Source organism: Chlamydomonas reinhardtii, chromosome 3, assembly GCF_000002595.2.
Source record: "Chlamydomonas reinhardtii strain CC-503 cw92 mt+ chromosome 3, whole genome shotgun sequence".
Classification (NCBI taxonomy): domain Eukaryota; kingdom Viridiplantae; phylum Chlorophyta; class Chlorophyceae; order Chlamydomonadales; family Chlamydomonadaceae; genus Chlamydomonas; species Chlamydomonas reinhardtii.
In genome coordinates, this window is record NC_057006.1 from 2556618 (window position 1) to 2574599 (window position 17982).

Sequence of the window (17982 nt, forward strand, 5' to 3'; positions counted from 1 at the left end):
CGGGATTGATGATGATGATGTGTTACAGATTTGGTCGCCACGTAACGAGGCTAGCTGTGAGGGCTCCTCGTCTCTCCGGTCTGATCCGGTACCGGAATTCAGGTTTTCACACCTGCCGTATCTGCGTCTAACATATCAGAACAGCCTGGACAGGGAACTGAGACGTACCTGTGCACCAGGCTGCCCCACCCCCCAATCCTGTCCAAGCCAGCACCTGATCACACCCTCACACACCACCCTGCTCACGATAGACTACCGTACTCATCCTGCTCATGCACGTAACCACTGTCTCACCCTGGCAGCGCGCGCACCAACTGCGCCTTTGGCCATGCGCCACTGCTATTGCATACACTCCACTCTCCTCCCTTCTACCGCCCCATGAAGCCCAGCCCTCGGGACTCACACTCCCAAACGGCTGGTCACAATATGGAAAGCGTATTACTCAGCCATGGCTCATGGGCATTGGTCCAGGAATGTCCTTGGATGCTTCTGCTCTCCGCGCTTCTGCCCGTTCCATACATCCGATATCTCATGCTCGTCTCGGCCTCCAGCTCAAGCCCCGCCGAGCAGCCCTGCAGGCCGCATTGGCGAACCAACTAGCGCGCCACCCTCAGCCTGTGCCGGCTGCGGCGTGTCGTTACCACCGCCCCCGGCGGCAGCCTGCTGCTGCTGGCGGCGTGCAGCCATCGCCACCGCCTGTGGCTGCGGCATCTCACGCACCACCGCCAACCGCCTCACCACCTCGTCCATGGTGGGGCGCGCCTTGGGGTTCTCATCCACGCACTCCTGCACCAGCGCCACCAGCGCCGGGTCCATTCCGACCACCGGCACCGGCACCACGGCCGCGCCACCAGGCGCCGCGCCGGCGCCTCCTGCTGCGCCCGTTCCGGCTCCCATCAAAGCACCGGGTGTGCCGCCCGCCACCCCAGCCGCCGCCCCCGTCGCCACGCCGCCGCCAGTGCCCGCACCGCCAGCTGTGCCGCCAGGCGTAGCTGGGCCCCCGCCTGCGGCGGCGGCCGTGGCCGCCGCCCCCGCCGCCGCAGCGGTGGCCGCGGCCCCCGCCGCTGCGGCCGCGACGCTGGCTGTGATGCGGTCCTGCAGTCTCAGTAGGCCGTGCACGACCTGGAAGTCCACCTGCGCCTTGTTGAGGCCGCCGTACAGCTGGTCATCAACCCAGAAAGCCAGCTGGTACAGGATGACGCCGTAGGAGTACACATCCACCTGAGGGGTGAACGCGAGCGCGCAGGCGTCAGAAAGCCGTTGTGCATACGCCTCGTGTGCGGATCGTACGCACACGGTATGCACACGGGATCAGGAGGGCTGCATGCGTGAGCGCGGGCGGTACATGCATAGTGTGAGGTCCAGGCAAGGGAAGCGGGCTCAATCTCCAAAAAGCCGCACCCCGGCCGCACCTTCTCGTCATAGGGCAGTCCGCGCAGCAGCTCGGGCGCCATCCAGAAGGCGTGACCGGCCGCGCTACTGGACTGCACGTCCGCGCCCGCCAGCAGCCGTGCCAGGCCGAAGTCGCATATCTGTAATGCGCACGAGGCACATGGGGCGCAAAGTGCAAGCAAATTAACCCGTCGTGTAGATGTGTCCGAATGCGGCTCACCCAACACAACCGCCGAACTCGGCAAGACCACCCGGCCACGCACCCCACACGCCCATGCTACGGTACACAGGCCCCTACCGATTCAACCGCTAATGCAGCATACGGTGATGCATTCGAGGCGCACCTTGACGTCCAGCGAGGGCGGCGCCTCCAGCAGCACGTTGTTGGGCTTGAGGTCGCGGTGGATGACGCGCAGCCCCGGCAGGCCGTGCAGGAACGCCAGCCCCTCCGCCAGCTGCCGCGCGATGGCGGCGCGGCGCGCCGGCGTCAGCCAGCTGCGACGCAGCCGCTCGCTCTGCATGACGCCTTGCAGCGTGTGCGGGTAGTAGGCCATTACCAGGCACAGCCCCTCGCCCGGCAGCTCCACGCTGCCTAGCATCCGCGCCACGCGCTCGTGCGCCGGCAGCGCCGCCAGGATCGCCACCTCTTGGCCCAAGCCCGCCAGCGCCGCGGCGTGCCCGGGAGCGACGGCGGTGTCGTCAACGCCAGCGGCGCCGCCTCCCGCAGCGGCAGCGCCGCCGATGGCGCCGCCAGCACTGCGGCGGTCCACGGGAATGACCTGCTTGATGGCGACGCGCGTGCCGCACCAGGTGCCCTCGAACACACGGCCGAAAGCGCCCTGCTCGATCAGTCGCCCGCGAACGAGCTCGCCCGCACCCACGCGCCATCGCGCCGCCAGCTGTGACAGGTGGCGCCGGTCAGCGCGGCGGCCATGGCCATGGCCGGCGCCGCCGTGGCTCTCGTCCTCCTCCTCCGTCTCGAGGTCTGCGTGGTCGCCGTCGGCATCGTCATCGGCCTGCAACACTGGGTGTGCGACAGCCATGAGCGGCAGGAGCGGCGCGGTGCCGACGTCGGGGCCGGCAGTCTGGGCTGCGGCAGCGGCGAGGCGCTTCTTGGCGGCCTTGCGTGCGCCGGCGGAGGCGCCGCGGCGGCCCGCCACCGCGCCGCGCAGCAGGCGGAAGATGGCGCCGTGCTGGCCGGCATACTGCTGCGCCTCCCGGTCCAGGCAGTCCGTCGCACAGGGATCCAGGCCTGCAGACAGGAGGACGAGAGGCAGGCAGCCGGGCGTGCGGCAACAACATGGACTTCGTCAGTGTCACGAGCTTGCTGATGGACCCTGAAGCCGAGAGCAACGACTCGGCAGAATGCAGAACTGCAGGTATGAGGCTGTCTGGGACCGTACACGCTCTCATATATCAGGACACACGACCCTGGAGGTTGCACCAACAACCCACCTCTGTCCAGCAGCAGCTGCACCATGCCAAGGTTGCCTGCCTCCGCCGCCAGCATCAGCAGTGTGCGACCGCGGCCGTCGCGGCCGGTCAGCCCCGCGCCCGCCTCCGCCAGCCGCCGCACGATCTCCACGTGGTCGGAGCTGCGCCCGTACTTGGCTGCAGGCACAAGGGCGAAACGCAGGCAAATACATCAGGCACGCACTCAGCAGGAGCCTAACCATGAGTGCAAGCAGAGTTGGAGCTGCAGTCACAGCTGGGGTTGCAAGCATAGTTGGGACTAGCTGATCAGGCGTTGAGTACTTCACTCACCAGCCAGCCACACCGGCGTGTAGCCGTACTTGCTGCAGGCGTCTGGCTTGGCGCCGAACAGAAGCAGCTGGGACACAATGGACACCTGCGCAATGAACATGCGAGATCAAGCCATGCAACGCACCAAGCAAGTTCCATAATGTGGACATCCCTTGCAAATGCAAAGGCATGACGAAGCACTGCTGAGCCCTGACCGAGCTCGCAGGGTCACGGGCGCACCTGCCCCGCCAGGGCTGCGAAGTGCAGAGCCGTCCAGCCGTCCGCGTCAGGCTCGTCGGGGTGGAAGCCCTTGGCGCGGAGCAGCTGGGGCAGAACACGGCGGTTGCCGCTCCACGCCGCGAAATGCAGACTGGTCATGGACGGAGCCTGCGAGAAATGCAACGATCGAGTTACCGTACGGTTCCTGCCCATCGTCCGCATATCCTTCAAACACCTGAGGAGTCAGCCCATTGACAGCCAGCAACTGTACGCACCTTGCACTGCCACGGCGCCTCCGGGTCCTCGTGCATCATCTGCTCCCGCACCAACATCGAGTCCACGTCAGTAATGTTCTGCCCCGCCCCGTCCGCAGCCGCCGCGCCGCCTGCAGCCGCAGCCGCAGCCCCCGGCGACACCGGGGACCCGCCGGCCGTGTCCCCCTCCAAGGAATCAGCCGGCAGGCCGCGCGCAATGCCCGCGCTGCAGCTGCCGCCCACGCGCCAGCGGAAGGTGAAGCCGCCGCACTTGAGCCCCAGAATGGGAACGAGCTCCTCGGCAGGCGGCAGGCCCGCAATGCGACCGCAGTAGCGCCCTGCGACAGCGAACACAGGCAAGGCAAGGCAGTCAGCACTAGCACTGTGCACCCACCCATGACACACCGTAAGCAGCGGGTGGGACTCTGATTGCGCGCCTCCTTGCGCAAAAGCGCTTAGCGTCTCCCACATCGCCAGCTGCGCATGAAGGCTTATCCATGTACAATACCAAACTCACCGTTCAAGCAGAACACAGCCGCGCGGCCGGAGCGGTTCCAAAACAGCGACACGGTGTCACCGCTGCGCGCCTCCATGCGCGCCGCGCCCGCCGCACCGCCCACGCCAAGCATGGACGCCGTCTGCACGCCGCCGCGGAACGCCAAGCCGTCGCGGACGCACACCACGTGCGTGAGCGGGTTGTCCATGACGGGGCACGGCGGCGCGGCGGCGGCGGCCGCGACGGTGCTGGGGCAGGCCGCCGCCGCTGAGGCGGCGGCGTTGGCTGGCAGGGGCACTTGCGGGAGCACCTTTGAAACGGACGCGTTGGCGGTGCCGGCGCGAAGCAGCGTTGGCGCCAAAGCCGTGGCGGCGGAGGCCGCAGGCGACAAGACAGAGGCGGGGGGCGCGACGGAGGTGAGCGAGGGGTCGGCAGTTGCCAGGCTGCCGCCGGCGCTGCTGAGACCACTGCGCAGGCGGCGCAGTGACTCGGGCGCGGGACCCAGGCCAAGCCAGACGTGGCCGTTCGGTGCGCCTGTAGGAAAGGCGATACGCGTGCACAGCACGTTGAGCATGAAACCCAAGCTCCTACCCATAAGCCATGCCGATCACCAGCCCAGCCTCGCAGTCCAGCCCGTTCACAACCCCAGCACTGCAGAGCAAGGCACCCACCCGCATCCATAACCTCCAACTCGGCCAGCAGCCAGCCAGTGGCCGGGTCGGGCTCGCCGGGCCAATGCAGCCACAAGCGCAGCCCCGCTTGGCTGGCGGGAAGCGCACGGAAGCTGTCGTGTCCCTCGTCCCATTCCAGCAGCCCCGGCACCAACGCGCTGTGGCACGACGGCGGCGGCAGGTGGCAGCTGAGCACCGGGCCGGACGGGCCGGGCACGCACAGCGGCAGCAGCGGCGGCGGCGGCGCCAGCGCAGCGGCGGGGTACGAGGTAAGCATGCCGGTCGGGATGCTGGAAGACAGGCCGGAGGGCTGGCCGGCTATGGTGGCGAAGGGGCTGGAAGTCTGGCGGCTGGTCAGCGCGCCGCTGCCTGGCAAGTGGCCGTGGGCGTGGGCGTGGCCGTGCGGCGCCGCTGAGGCGCCGCCGGAGCCGGCGTTAGATACGGTGGAGGGCGACAGCGGGTAGCGCGAGCTGTCGTACAGGACCGTGTGGTGGGTGTGGTGGGCGTGGTGCGGGTGGTGGACGCCGTGCTGGCTGGCGTTGAGGTGCGGCTGTGCCGCGCCTGGGACCTGCGACGCGTGCGCGCCGGGCGGCAGAGACAGCGGCGACGGCGTGTGGTGGCGGTGCAACCCCGCGCCGCCGCTCGGCACGTGGCCGAGGCTGCTGTGGCTCACCCGCCCCTGCTGGGTACCGGCGCCGTCGGCTACAGCGCCGCTACCCACGCCGGAGCCGCTCGCGCCGGCAGTCGCCGCCGGCGCCAGCGACGCCGTGGATTGTGATTTGGACGAATCCAGCGTGCGCTGGTGCAGGAAGGACACGTGCGCCACGGGGCCGTGGCTGCCGTGCATGTGGGACACCGACGCGCCCGACGGCATCCCGTGAACCAGGTCTGGTTCACGGCCGCCGGCAGCGGTCAGGCCGCCAGTCGTGACCCGTGAGCCCGCCAGTGCCGGCAGAACGCCACCACTGGCACCGCCCAACGGCGCCGAGTGCGGCATCGCGCCATACGCGCCCGCCGTGGGTCGCCGCGATGGCACGGGTGGCGCCAGCACCACCACCTCGGGCGTGGCGGCGCCGCCAAAGCTGAGGCCGGTGGACGGCAGCGTCGCCAACAGCGCATCTACCAGCGCGTGCCGCTTGGTCAGGATGGCGCGGTTGAGGGCCGAGTAGCCGACTGGGTTGTTGATGGGCGAGATGACGCAGACAGGCCCGGCGTGCGCCGGCCCCGCGCAGGATGCCGAGGGCGGCAGGGACCCCGACCCCGAAGGTAGGACCGCCGCCTCGCTGGGTGCTGCTGACACACCGGGTGAGGGCACGGTAGCAGGCGCAACGGCGGCGGTGACGGCGGCGGCAGGTGGAGCTGGGGGCGCTATACCGGGTGCCGCCTGGCCTAGAGGGGGCTGTTGAGGAGGCTCTGCAGCAACGCCGGGCAGGTGAATCAAGTGGCTGGCACCGCCTGCGCTCCCAGCGGCCGCTGTTAATGCCTTCATCTCTGCAGTCCCTCCTGCCACTGCCGGTGCTGCCACCGCGGCCGCCAACGTGCCATCCGCCAGCGGCGACGACGCCCGGCTGCCGTGGCCCGAAGGCTCCTTGCTGTGGGTGGAGGTATCGCGCGACGTCCGCCGAGCGGGCGGCGTGCCCTGCTTAGGCGTGAAGGGTGACGCCTTGGGCTTGAAGGGCGAAGCTTTGGGCTGGAACGGCGATGGCCGCGCCGCCTTGCCCTTCGCAGGCCCAAATGGCGAGGCGCGGGTGGCGGACGCTGCCGGCGCGGGTGGCGGCGGGGGTGGGGCGGGGGGTGGCGCCGCCAGCTGCGAGGCAAGGAAGGCCAGGGCAAGGGATGGCGCACCGTCCGAGGCACCGCTAACAGATGCAGAGCCGTTTGCGGGGGCGGCGCCGCCGCCCGTGTGCGAGTTGCGCCCCTGCGATGCGGCCGACGCCGCGCTCGCGGCACTGGTGCGGTGGACAGAGACGTCACGGCTTGCAGCGCCGCCGACCGACCCTGCCTTTGAAGGCGCCTTCGTAGCAAACTCGTTAACGTGCGCATGTGAGCCGGCGCCCGATGTTGCCGGCACTTTGCGAGCACCTTTGGCAGCCGGCGGTGGCGATGCCGCTGCCCCTGCTGCCGCTGCCGGTGCTGCTGCCGGCTGAGCCGCCGTGGCCTCGGCTGCCAAGGGCCGTGGCGAAGTAGCCTGCGCGGCGGCCGCGGTGCGCGAACCAGAAGCCGAAGCCGCGGCCGGGATGGTCGTGCTCGACAGCACCTGCAACAGGTCGGAGGATGGAGCAGCAGCCCTCGCCCCCCCACCCTTGTTGCCGTCGACCATCATGGCTGCCTCTGCGGCCGCCTCCGCAGCTGCCATCACCACCGCAGCGCCGGGCTGCTGGACCGCCGCAGCGGTGTCTCTACGGCTGTCGCCGGCCCTGGTCCCCCACTCCACCGGCACCGGAGCCATCATCATAACGCCCTCTCCGGCCAGCGCCACTGCGATCGCAGCTGCCTCCGCTGCAGCCTCTGCTTCTGCCTGCGCAGACCGATGCCCGACATCGATACCGCCGCCCGCAGCGACGGCTGGCGCCGCCACTGCCCCCACCGTCTCCAATGCTCCCGATACGCCTGCTGCAGCTGCTACAGGCGGCGGCGCAGCCACCGATGACGGCTGCGGCGATGTCAGCTCCTTGGCGCTGACGGACAGCGCGCTGGAAGACATCCTGACACTGCTAACGCCTCCGTTTTGCAGCGACGACGCGCTGTCGCCGCCGCCGCGCAGCAGCAGCGGCTCGTGCAGCAGTCGCAGGAACGCCTGAAGCACCGCCAGCGCCTTCTCTTCAGGCAGCCGGCCGCCGTCAATCTCGTCAGCCGAGCTCAGCCCGAGGCCCAGCGCAACATCGGCAGTGCCCATCAGCATGCTCTTGCGCTGCGTCTCCGCCGACACGGGCGGGGTGGCGCCGGCCGTGCCGTGGGTGCGCAAGGCGTGGTCGGCGCTATTGCTGCTGTGGCTGGCGTCCTCGCTGTCAGCCAGCTCCAACGGGACCTCCTCCAGCGCGAGCATGCCGGGGTCGGCGTCAGCACCCCCGCCGCGACCGCCGGCCCCGCCGCCGCCGCCGCGGCTGTGGTGGTTGCTCATGTGCGCGGAGCCGCGGCGCGACGCTGACGCCGCCGCCAGCGCCACCGCGAGGTCGTAGGGCGCGCGGCCGCGCGCGTCGCGCGCGTGCGGGTCCGCTCCCAGCTCCCGCACAAGCACCTCCACCGCCGCCACCAGGCCGCGCCGCACGGCGCAGTGCAGAGGCGTGCTACCCTCATACATGCCCGCCACGGCTGGGCCCGCGCTGGCGCGCACGTCCACTGCCACCGCGCCCTCCGCCACCAGCGTGCGCAGCGAGTCCAGCTGACCCGCTGCCGCCGCAACGTGCGCGGCCGTCAAGCCCTCGTCGTCACGCAGCTCGCGCTGTGAGGTAGACAGATTAAGGGAGGTGCAGGCATGACTGGTAAGAAGAACCGCGATGTGGAAACGAACGCAGAAGGGGGTTGAACAGCTTGAGTGCCATGCAGCAGCCCAGTCGCGGGCACAGCGAGACACGAACGCGCACCAGGTCCTGCACGCCCAAGCCCCGTGCCCATGCCCGCAAAGTGTGGTGCGCCGTTACCCCCGTGCCCTTGCCCCCAAGAACCCCCAGCCCCACCTGCGCCGGCGTGCTGTGCCGCAGCAGCATGGACACCATGACGGTGGAGCCGCGCAGCGCCGCCAGGTGTAGCGCGGTGCGGCCGGCCGGCCCGCGCGTGTCGAACGGGAACACCAGCTGCAGCAGCCGCCGCGCGCCGTCCACGGCGCCATGCAGCACCGCCGTGTGCAGCGCCGGCATGCCGGAGCCGTCGGCGCGCAGCAGCACCTGCTGCGCCACGCGGAAACCGCCAGGCTGCGCCGCCACGGCGTAGCGGAAGAGCGTCTCCAGCGCGCCCACGTGGTTGCCAGCGGCGGCGAAGTGCAGCGGCAGCGCGCGCTCCGGCGGGCCGCACAGGGCCGCCTGCGTGGGTAGGGCAGTGGGCAGAGGTTGGATGCAGCCTCGAGAGCGGGGAGGCCGGGCACGACACGTCCATCCACCACGGCCCTTGTAATCCGGCGCCGGCAGGGAACATACCGGTATCACACACTTACTTGGTTGCAGCCTGCCTTGAGCAGCAGGCGGCAATTGTCGGACTTGCCCAGCAGCGCGGCGTGGTGCAGCGGCGTCAGGCCGTCGGCGTCGGGCACGTTGACGCTGCGGCCCGCTACGAAGGCGCCGCTGCTGTTGCTGCTGCTGCTGGAGCTGTTGCGGCCGCAGCCGCTGCCACCGTTTTCCGCCTCCTCCGCCTCGGCCAGGTACTGCAGCATGAGGCGCAGGCAGGGCGTGTGGGCGCGGGCCGCATACACCAGCGGCGTCCAGCCGCGCCCGTCGCGCAGCTGCAGCAGGTCCGGGTGCGGCCGGCTGGCGAGGGTGAAGCCGAAGAAGGACGCCCCGCCGGTGCACAGGCTGCTGTGGTCCAGGATGATGCGGAGCAGGGCCTCGTTGCGCTCGGCCGCGAGGTGTAGCGGGCTGGAGCAGCTGGGGCCTGGGCCGGCCGCGGTGACCAGCGCCCAAGGCGAGCCAGGTGCTTTGGAGGGCGTGCCGTCGGCCGCACGCGCTGCGAGTGGGGCGTGGGTATGGCGCGGGGTGGCGAGGAAGGAGTTGTTATGGCTGATGTCGTGAACTCACGGAGGAACCTAGCCCGTGTGATGACACGCACGCTGGTGGACCCCCCGCCATTTTCATACCCCATCCACCGCACGACCAAGCGCAGCGCACCTGGCCGGGTATGGCGCGCAGCATGATCCAGCAGAGCCTGCAGAGCCTCCGCCGAGCCGGCCATAACCGCATGGTGGCACGGACTGAAGCCGGACTGGTCCCGTCGGGTGAGGATTACATCAGGTGCCCCGCTTTTCAGAAGCCGGCTGATAAGCCGCCCCGGTTTATGCTGCAGGATAGCAGCCACAAGCGATTCTGGTTCTGCCATGTGGTGCTCGCCAAGCTTCGGCTGCGCCGGGCGGGCCGTCAAGACTTGGCGCGGGTGTCAAGCCTCCTGAGTGGCGTCAGGCTATCCACGCCTCAACTATTCTTTCATTATCCTTGCGCCTACTGCTGGTGCCGGCATGAGCGGCGCCGGCACAAGCTTTCAAGATTCATTAACTCTTGTTACGCGCAAAACTCGCTGGCCAGTGAGGTCTGTATGCGCAAAGTTATTCGAGTTGAAAACCCGTAAGAGGAGAGAGCGTCGAACGCGCCGACTAGAGTTTAGTTTGTCAGCCTTCCTCACGTGTTCGCTAGGAGAACGTTCATTCGAGTCGAGTAAAGCAGGTTACAGATCTCCAGAGTTACCGCCCACAAATAAGAAGAGCAGCATTCCGGTCCCCACTCCCCAGTACCCGATGCGTGTGCAATGCCCGGTCCTCATCGTCGTCCAGTAGTGCACGGTTGGGTTGTGGGCGTGGAACGCGTTAACAGCTGCAAGCGTCTCCTGGAAGCTGACCGGGGTTGGTGGTAGCGGGGGCAATCGGTTTGGCGCAGGCGAGAGCGACCGGTTTGGTTGAACGACGTCCTCAACCTAGGTCCAGCCTCCAGCCCGTACCAGCTCACAACCGAGAATACAATGGGAACTGCAGATAGGAGCAGACTGAAGCGCAGCATACGGTACTCGATGCATAGGCGCCCCAAACTGTCATGGTGATGTTGATGTTGAGAAACTGTCGTGTCACCCCGGCGCCTGTAGACCAGGGGCCCGAATGGGCGTGCGATCTAGTCTGGTCGTCTCCGCACTTCGGTGAAGCAGGTCAATCAATGCGCTGGACCCGCATCCGCCAGCTACCGTACTTCAGTACTATAAGCACTAACAGGGGTGGAGACTGGCGAGGGCTCCGGAAGGGGCGAGAGCTGGACACGAATGACTGCAAACACAGGAACAAGCTGGGAACAAGCATGCCTGGCAATACTCACACCAGGGAGTGTTTGTGCGAACGAGCGTAATGTGGCAGGCTCTCGGTAATTTCAGTCGGTTGCCCATCAGCACTTCTCCCCTCTCCTCCCCAAGCCGTGCAGCAGCATGTTGACTTGCAGCACCCTGAAAGCACCGCATACGAGCCCGTTTGACTGTGTCTGCTTGCACAGCGTGGCCTTGCCTCGTCCTTGCTCGCGTGAAAATTTGCTTTCGTACGACAGAAACCCGTGGGTGGGAAATGCGTGCCCCCGTGCCCACGGAGCCGTGCCCCCGTGCGAACTTCCGTCCCGAAACTCTATCGATTTGCAACTCGTCTTGGCGGCGCCTTAAAATGAGGTTGCAACTTACTTACCAACTTGCAGCCCATTTATTGCGCGTGCATTTTTCTGCATACTGAAGCGCATTAGTAGCCATTTCGTGGACAACGTCAGGGCTGCGGTCGACGCCGTGAAAATGCATAATACCTTAGCACTTCTGCTTATAAAACCAATGCTCTCACCGGTTCAGCCTCGGCCAGCGGTGGTAAGGGCTCACAATGCCCAAAAACATCAAGCAGAGGTTTGAGCTTATCAGAGTCATCAAGCGAGCTATGGCTACATCAACAATAGGAGGGACAGGAACAGATTCAAGCGTTGTGGCTCTGACGGTGCAGCCGAGCTTAAGCACACTCAACAGCGAGTTGCCCCTTGTGCCGAGCGAGGCTGCGAGCAGCGATCCGCAGAGCAACACTAGTACTGCAAAGGCAAATGGAGACAAGCACGGGCGCCGGGGGCGGCCCTCTATGTCGCCAGACATCCGCGAGCTGTTCTCGAGGTGCGCCCAGCCCGCTTTGTTGAGTCAGCGGGCTCAAGTGCTATGGCAAAGCGTTACAGACCGGACTGCGAGCCCACGTGGTCCTGCTTGTGTCGTGGGCGCTGTCGGACGTGGCCGGGTTGTGGGTTGCTGGGCGGGCCCCTCCCAGCAGGCCGGCCGACTGAGGCTCCCCGCTGATATCATCGGCACGTCTCGGATGCTCGGCCCTGCACAGGCAACTGTGGTACCGGGAAACCAAGCGCCGGCTGAAAAAGTTCCGCCCCAAGGACGTCTGGGCGACCCTCATTCAGGAGCGCTGGACCATCCTGGTCACAGGGATTTTCGCATCGGGGCTCTTGGCGCTGGAGCTCACAGCGTGGAGGTAAGGGGACCGGTCGAGTGGGGCACACAAGACGTATGGACACTCATTTATCCGCCCCTCGCGTTTGGCGCTGTTACAGCCAGGGGCGCTGCCGACGCGCACCACAAACGGTTACCACCCATGACCTCTACCTCAAACCGTCTCTTGGCCCCGCCGCCTTGACCCAGTCAACCCGTTCCCTCCTCCCACGCCACTCTACCGCCGCAGCGATCTGTCCACGGACGCCTGGTTCACGCTGTGGACCACCTTCGCGGCAGTGGTGCCCATGATCCGCGGCGTGGTGGACGCCGACGTGTGCCTGTTCGCAGCCTCCACGCTGCTGCTGCTGCGCGGCATCATCCAAGCGCGCGACGCCTTCGCGGGTCTGGCCAACGACTCCATTGTGTCGATTGCGCTGTGAGGCGGGGCTGCTGGGGTCGGGGCGGGGTCTGGGTCGGGCTGGGGTGGGGTAAGGGCAGGGAACCCGAGGCATAGGACCAGGGATGTGGGTCAGGGTTTGGGGAGGTTTGCAGCTGGTGGGATGTGTGCCGTGGTCAAACTTCATGCAGCAGCACAATGCCAGTCAGTTGGGTGGCGTCGCTGCGGCGCATGAATGCATGATGGGAAGGGGCAGGACAGGCAGCGCGGGGTTCCGCCACAGGCTGGGTGGACAAGCATGGGGTTCCGCCACAGGCTGGGTGGACAGGGCGAGTAGTGGACGATGATGCGGTCGGTGCGGTGCCTGCGTGCGGACTCGCCGGTACAAGCAAATGCAAGGCAGCATGTCCAGGGCTTCGACGGCGGGCTGCATTGCTGGCTAGCCACAACGAAGCGGCACGGCAAGCTTTCAACTTACTCACCCATGACCACCCTCGCTCTTGGTGCAGGATGATGATGATTGCCGCGGGGCTAGAGAGCTCGGGCGCGCTGGAGTTTGTTCCAGAGCTGGTGCTGGGCCGGAGCAAGCGGGAGTGGGTGGGCCAGGTGAGCAGGCTGCGCGAGCCGCTTGCGATGCACGGCCGTCGATGTATATCGTAGCCGCTGGGCTGCTAGGTGTGCTATCGTGCCATGCGTGCCTAGCTGCCTGTGCCACTGGTCCAACAAGCGCTAACAAAATGCCTCGTCTGGTGATGTTTTGCCGCTTTGCAGCTGCGCATGCACATCGCCGTGGCTAGCGTGTCTGCGGTGATGAACAACACGCCCCTTGTGGCGGTGAGTGCACTTGCCTGCAACTGGCGCAGGGCAGGGAAGCAGGAACCTACAACGGGCAGGGAAGCAGGAACCTACAACACAAGTCAAGACGGCCCGCTTTACCTCCTGTGACTCGGTGCTTTCCCCTCAAACCCCGGCTCTGCTGTTGCAACATGGCCGGCTTGTGACTTACCATCTCTGGAACCATTTGCTCACTTGTGCAGGTGATGATCCCGGTGGTGGAGTCGTGGTGCCGCAACAACAACCACCACCCCTCGCGCTTCATGATGCCGCTGTCGTACAGCGCCATCCTGGGCGGCCTGTGCACCATCATCGGCACCTCCACCAACCTCATCGCGCGCGGTCTGGCGCAGCAGGACGACCCCAAGCTCAAGCTGCCCTTTGTAGAAGTTGGTGAGCTCTCGCAAAGACAGGTCACGTCGCCGCCTTGCTACGGGTCTGAACAGCGCAAGGAGCTCCGGGCAGTCCGTACTCGGTAGCCTGCGTCGGCCGTCTTTTCCGTAACTGTGACCTCGCCCCGCTGTCATACTTGCCACCTCCGCACTGCCAGGCATTATCGGCCTGCCGCTGACGGTGGCCGGCGGCATCTACGTGGTGCTGTTCTCGCCGCTGCTGCTGCGCAAGCGAGACACGATGATGGCCGCCGTGGTGGCGGACCCACGCGAGTACGTGGTCAGCGTGCGCGTGGACGCGCGCTTCGCACACATAGGTGAGAGCTGTTGTGTTGCCGGCACCGTGCACATCTGGTGGGCGGTTGTGAGGGGCGCTGTCTGTGTGCCGTACTGTCGAGGGTGCAGCGCACATCCGGCAGCCGCCAGGATGTGCATGTGCGGAGCTCCTGCTTATGTTTTACTATCATACGTGCAAGCACTCGTGCTATGCCGATACCTCCAACCTGTCCATTTGTTCCCAACGGCACAAGTAACCTTGCTTGCAAACCTCTCGTGCGCCGCCGGCAGGCCGCACCATTGAGTCGGCGGGCCTGCGCCACCTGCGCGGGCTGTTCCTGGCGGACCTGCAGCGGCAGGACGGCGCCACCGTGCCCTCGCCGCCGCCCACCACCATCATCCTGCAGGGCGACAAGCTCACCTTTGCGGGCGACATCCAGGGCATGCAGCACATCCTGTCGCTGCCCGGCCTCACGCCCATCAGTGAGTGGCGTCGTGTGGGCGGCGGTTGCCTCGGCTAAATGCTGCCTGGGACTTGCATGGGTCTAGGGCGTAGGCCTTGGTGAGCTGCGTGGCGGGGTCTGTAATCCTCGTACTGTAATAACCTGTCGGCGCCGCCTCCGCCACTGTGTGCAGGCTCGGCGGACCTTGCGGCGGACCTGGAGGAGACGGTGGCGGGCTCGCCCAGCAGTGACCGCATCATGGTGGAGGCGGTGAGTGGGGTTGTGCCGCAGGGCGTGTGTACGTGTGGCTACGGCATGGACACGACTCCCAGTAGTCGGCCATCGCGGGTGGGTGAGCAGCCGTGTGCTCTGCGGCCCGTGGTGCACCACAGGAGCGAACAACATACCATACACGCACACGGCTGTCAAACGCCTGTAGACGCAATATACCAACTGCCCCAGACCTCGCGAGGGTGCTTGCACCTGTCGTTCGCCTCACCGTGTCTTGTCGCGCTGCACTGCACCTCCCGCAGGTGGTGTCGCTGAGCAGCCCCATCTGCAACATGACCATTCGCGACAGCCACTTCCGCTCGCGCTACGGCGCAGTGGTGCTGGCGGTGCACCGCAACGGCGAGCGCATTGCAGGTGGCCTCGGAGACATTGTCGTGAAGGTGCGCGCGCTGCCAGCATGTACACAAAGGCTTTATATAGGCGCGACCCACTTGCCCTAAACTCCCAGCGCTCCCCCAGTGTGCAGGGCAGCTCAGTGCGCAGTTGACGTGTCAGGGCGCTAGTGGGGCAAGTGACTAAGACCATGCTCGCCCTTTGGATGGCGTAATCCTCCCCAGGGTGGTGACACCATGTTGCTGGAGGCGGGGCCGGACTTCCTCCAAAAGTACAAGCACTCTACGGAGTGGGCGCTGGCTGTGGATGCCTTCCGGTGAGCAGAGAAGTAATGGTTCTGGAGAACGACTGAGATGGCACCGCGCAGGCTGACGCCGCAGCTCCTTAGGTGGCCCCGCTGCTGCGAGGTCCTCTTCATCCAATTGTGAACCGTGTGTGCCGGGCTTTGCTTTTGTAACTGCGCAGGGTGACGCTGCCTCGTCGCGACCCGCTAGCGCTCTTCATGTCGTTGGGCATCTTCATCGCGCTAATCGTGCTCAACAGGTAAGGTGGCTGGCACTCCTGGTCAAGGGGAATGTTTACGACCGGGAAGCCTGTGTCGAAATCAATGCGCACATCATGAGTGGTTTTCTGCATTCTGCACCTGACCACGCCCCTGCCCGCCACCTCCCATATAACCGCTTTGCCCGTGCGGTGTGCCGTACCGGTACTCCCATCAATACAGCTGACGCTCAGCCCCTTGCTTTGCCGCCCCCGCCCCCGCCCCTGCAGCATGGACGTGTTGCCGCTGTCCACCACGGCGCTGGTGTGCCTGTTCGCGTACCTGATCACCGGCGTGCTGACGGTGTCGCAGTGCCGTGCCGCCATTCCCTCGTCCATCCTGCTCACGGTCGCGGGCGGCTTCGGCGTGGCCAAGGCCATGACCGTGACAGGTGCGCTCATCACAGCGCCTGGCCGCCTTGCCTGCCTGCCTCCCGCTGCACTTGCGACTTCCCAACGCCTCTCCGGCTGGTCCTGTCGATGGCCTGGCCTGCCGTGGCCCTCATGGATCACGGCGCGCTTGCAGCGACGCCCGCTCTTTGCCCCGTGTCAAAGCAGGTATCTGTGCAAGCAGTACGCAATGCATCGATGTCGATGCCAGCACAAACCTTGTTCATGCCGGTGCTGACAGGACTGGCGCACCGCCTGGCCGGCTCGCTGCTGAACGTGTTTTCGTGGATGGGCCGCGCCGGGCCTGTGGCCGCCATCTACGCCTCCACCAGCCTGCTCACGGCGCTGCTTAGCAACGGAGCCGCCGTGACACTCATGTACCCCATCGCCCGCGACCTTGCAAAGCAGGTGCGTGGGGCTGGTGCGCTGTTGCGTGTTTATTTATGCATCCCGGTCAGCCCCGCCCACGCTAGCTCTTGCTCATGCGGCCGCGCCGCACTACGTGACCCTGCGAGTGCTGTTTGCACGCCTTCACACACACAGCGGCTCCTGCTTACCATGTGTGTTGCCCCTCCCTCATCAACTGCTGACGACGCCTTCGATTTACGGCTCCCGTTTTCAGGCCGGCGTGAGCATCAAGGGGCCGCTCTACGCGCTAATGATCGGCGCCTCGTCCGACTTCTCCACGCCCATCGGCTACCAGACGAACCTGATGGTGCGTTTGCTGAGTTGCCGAAGGCTGTGGCAGGGGGCCGCGCAGGTGCAGGCACGGGTGCAAGACGCAGAGCTGCTACCAGAGGGGGTCGAGGGCCGAGAGCGCAGCTGCGTGGTATAGGTTAGCTGGGCGGCTGGGCCACGTGGCACGAGAGGTTGGAATGTGTGTGTTGCCCTGACAGCCTGCGCCCTGTGCTCTTGCGTGCTCGTGCAGGTCAGCGGTCCCGGCGGGTACCGCTTCCTGGACTTCACGCGGTTCGGGCTGCCGCTGCAGTTCGTTGCGGCCCTCATCACCGTGCCCATCTGTGTCCTGTACTTTGAACCCCGTACTTAGTAGCAGCCGAGGGTCTAGCGGGCAGGCGGTCGCTTGGAGCAGTATTGGCTTGAAGCCCGGGAACCTAGCAGAGAGGCGCGAACAGAGCAGCAGGGGAACAGCTGCTTGCATGGCGGTGTGGTGCTGTACTGATATTATAGGATGGATGTTAACGGTAGAGAGGAGGTTCGGGAGTTGGCGCTAGGCAGGAGGCGAAGGGAGCACGCGGCCCATGTCGTGCGCGCGAGCGTGGGGGCTCGGCCCTGCTCATCCTTTCGGTGTGCATCTGTACTGTAGGACTGGAAACAGGCGATGCGTTGCACACGTGTGCGGTGTACTGTATGCTGCGGATTCCTTGCGTCCGCTATGTCTAGTGGAATGGCATGTGCACTGATTTCGCGTTCTGTGTGCTGGAGGATTGCGGTCCGCAAAACGGCGACGCAGCGATCGCGAGGAGGAGGCTGGCTTCAAGCGTGCCCGCCAATGAAGCCCCCCATCCATGCTTGGCACGTGCTTAAGTGGGGCAGCTCTAGGGCTGAAGTGCTCTAGGTGGTGACGAAAGTGCACGGGTATTGAACGGGATGTTTGCGGGCGAGTGATGGAGATGGGCATGGTCTGACGGCCCTTGGGCCGTAGACTCGGGTGTGAGGCGATAAGAGGCCATTGAGGCGCCTTTCGTGGACTGTGGTGACGGAGGCTTCTGACGCTTCTGATAGTCTGGTACTGAGCAACGGATGAGGCGCACACGATTGGGGCATGAGATCATGCACTATGTATGTAGTGCAGGCATACGCATTAAGCAGGCGCAGGCGCACCGCCGCACCGGCAGCGCTACAGCATGTGGGTAGGAGGGCACAACAGGAGGTTTTGAGCAGTACGGTATGGCACATTTAATGTCAAGTGCTGTGGTGGTGGACACTGGATGTGGCAGCAGTCTCGGTACATTGACACACAAGGACTCTGCTCCATAGATGAAGAGGAGTCGAGGACGAAGGGCGAATAAGTCCGACTCGGGGGCAGGAGACTGGCTAGCTGCTGCCAGTCCGTAGTAACGGAGAGGCTTCTGAAGCTTCTGACCTCAAGCCCAGCCGTGCATGGATGCGGAGGACATGCTTTGTGTCTCGGGCTCGGGGCGCTGTAAATATAC

At 65.9% G+C, this 17982-nt stretch overlaps 2 protein-coding genes across 2 annotated transcripts; one reads left to right on the plus strand and one right to left on the minus strand.

Annotated features, from left to right (window-relative positions):
- Positions 1–10: 10 nt before the first annotated feature.
- CHLRE_03g160350v5 (uncharacterized protein) lies at positions 11–10420 on the minus strand. Its single transcript, XM_043060689.1, has 12 exons — positions 9593–10420; positions 8926–9431; positions 8453–8794; positions 4776–8217; positions 4126–4638; positions 3630–3946; positions 3376–3522; positions 3157–3241; positions 2848–3003; positions 1737–2644; positions 1413–1532; positions 11–1221 (listed from the first exon to the last, which is right to left on the minus strand). The coding sequence occupies exons 1-12, from the start codon at positions 9654–9656 to the stop codon at positions 553–555; spliced, it is 7269 nt and encodes a 2422-aa protein (XP_042925818.1). The 5' UTR covers positions 9657–10420; the 3' UTR covers positions 11–552.
- Positions 10421–11120: 700 nt separating this feature from the next.
- Positions 11121–17982, plus strand: CHLRE_03g160400v5 (uncharacterized protein). Its single transcript, XM_001697442.2, has 16 exons — positions 11121–11591; positions 11806–11952; positions 12160–12348; positions 12819–12915; positions 13081–13143; positions 13347–13536; positions 13694–13852; positions 14103–14294; positions 14448–14524; positions 14788–14925; positions 15103–15194; positions 15344–15421; positions 15650–15810; positions 16050–16216; positions 16431–16523; positions 16737–17982. The coding sequence occupies exons 1-16, from the start codon at positions 11560–11562 to the stop codon at positions 16854–16856; spliced, it is 1995 nt and encodes a 664-aa protein (XP_001697494.2). The 5' UTR covers positions 11121–11559; the 3' UTR covers positions 16857–17982.

Bases quoted from the DNA above. Each gene is read 5' to 3' on its own strand.
- CHLRE_03g160350v5 (XM_043060689.1), bottom strand. From the start codon at position 9,656: ATGGCCGGCTCGGCGGAGGCTCTGCAGGCTCTGCTGGATCATGCTGCG. The intron at 9,432-9,592 runs GTGCGCTGCGCT...CCCCACTCGCAG, and splicing joins TGCGCGCCATACCCGGCCAG to CGCGTGCGGCCGACGGCACG. The intron at 2,645-2,847 runs GTGGGTTGTTGG...TCCTGTCTGCAG, and splicing joins GCAGCTGCTGCTGGACAGAG to GCCTGGATCCCTGTGCGACG.
- CHLRE_03g160400v5 (XM_001697442.2), top strand. From the start codon at position 11,560: ATGTCGCCAGACATCCGCGAGCTGTTCTCGAG. The intron at 13,537-13,693 runs GTGAGCTCTCGC...CCGCACTGCCAG, and splicing joins GCTGCCCTTTGTAGAAGTTG to GCATTATCGGCCTGCCGCTG. The intron at 15,422-15,649 runs GTAAGGTGGCTG...CCGCCCCTGCAG, and splicing joins GCGCTAATCGTGCTCAACAG to CATGGACGTGTTGCCGCTGT.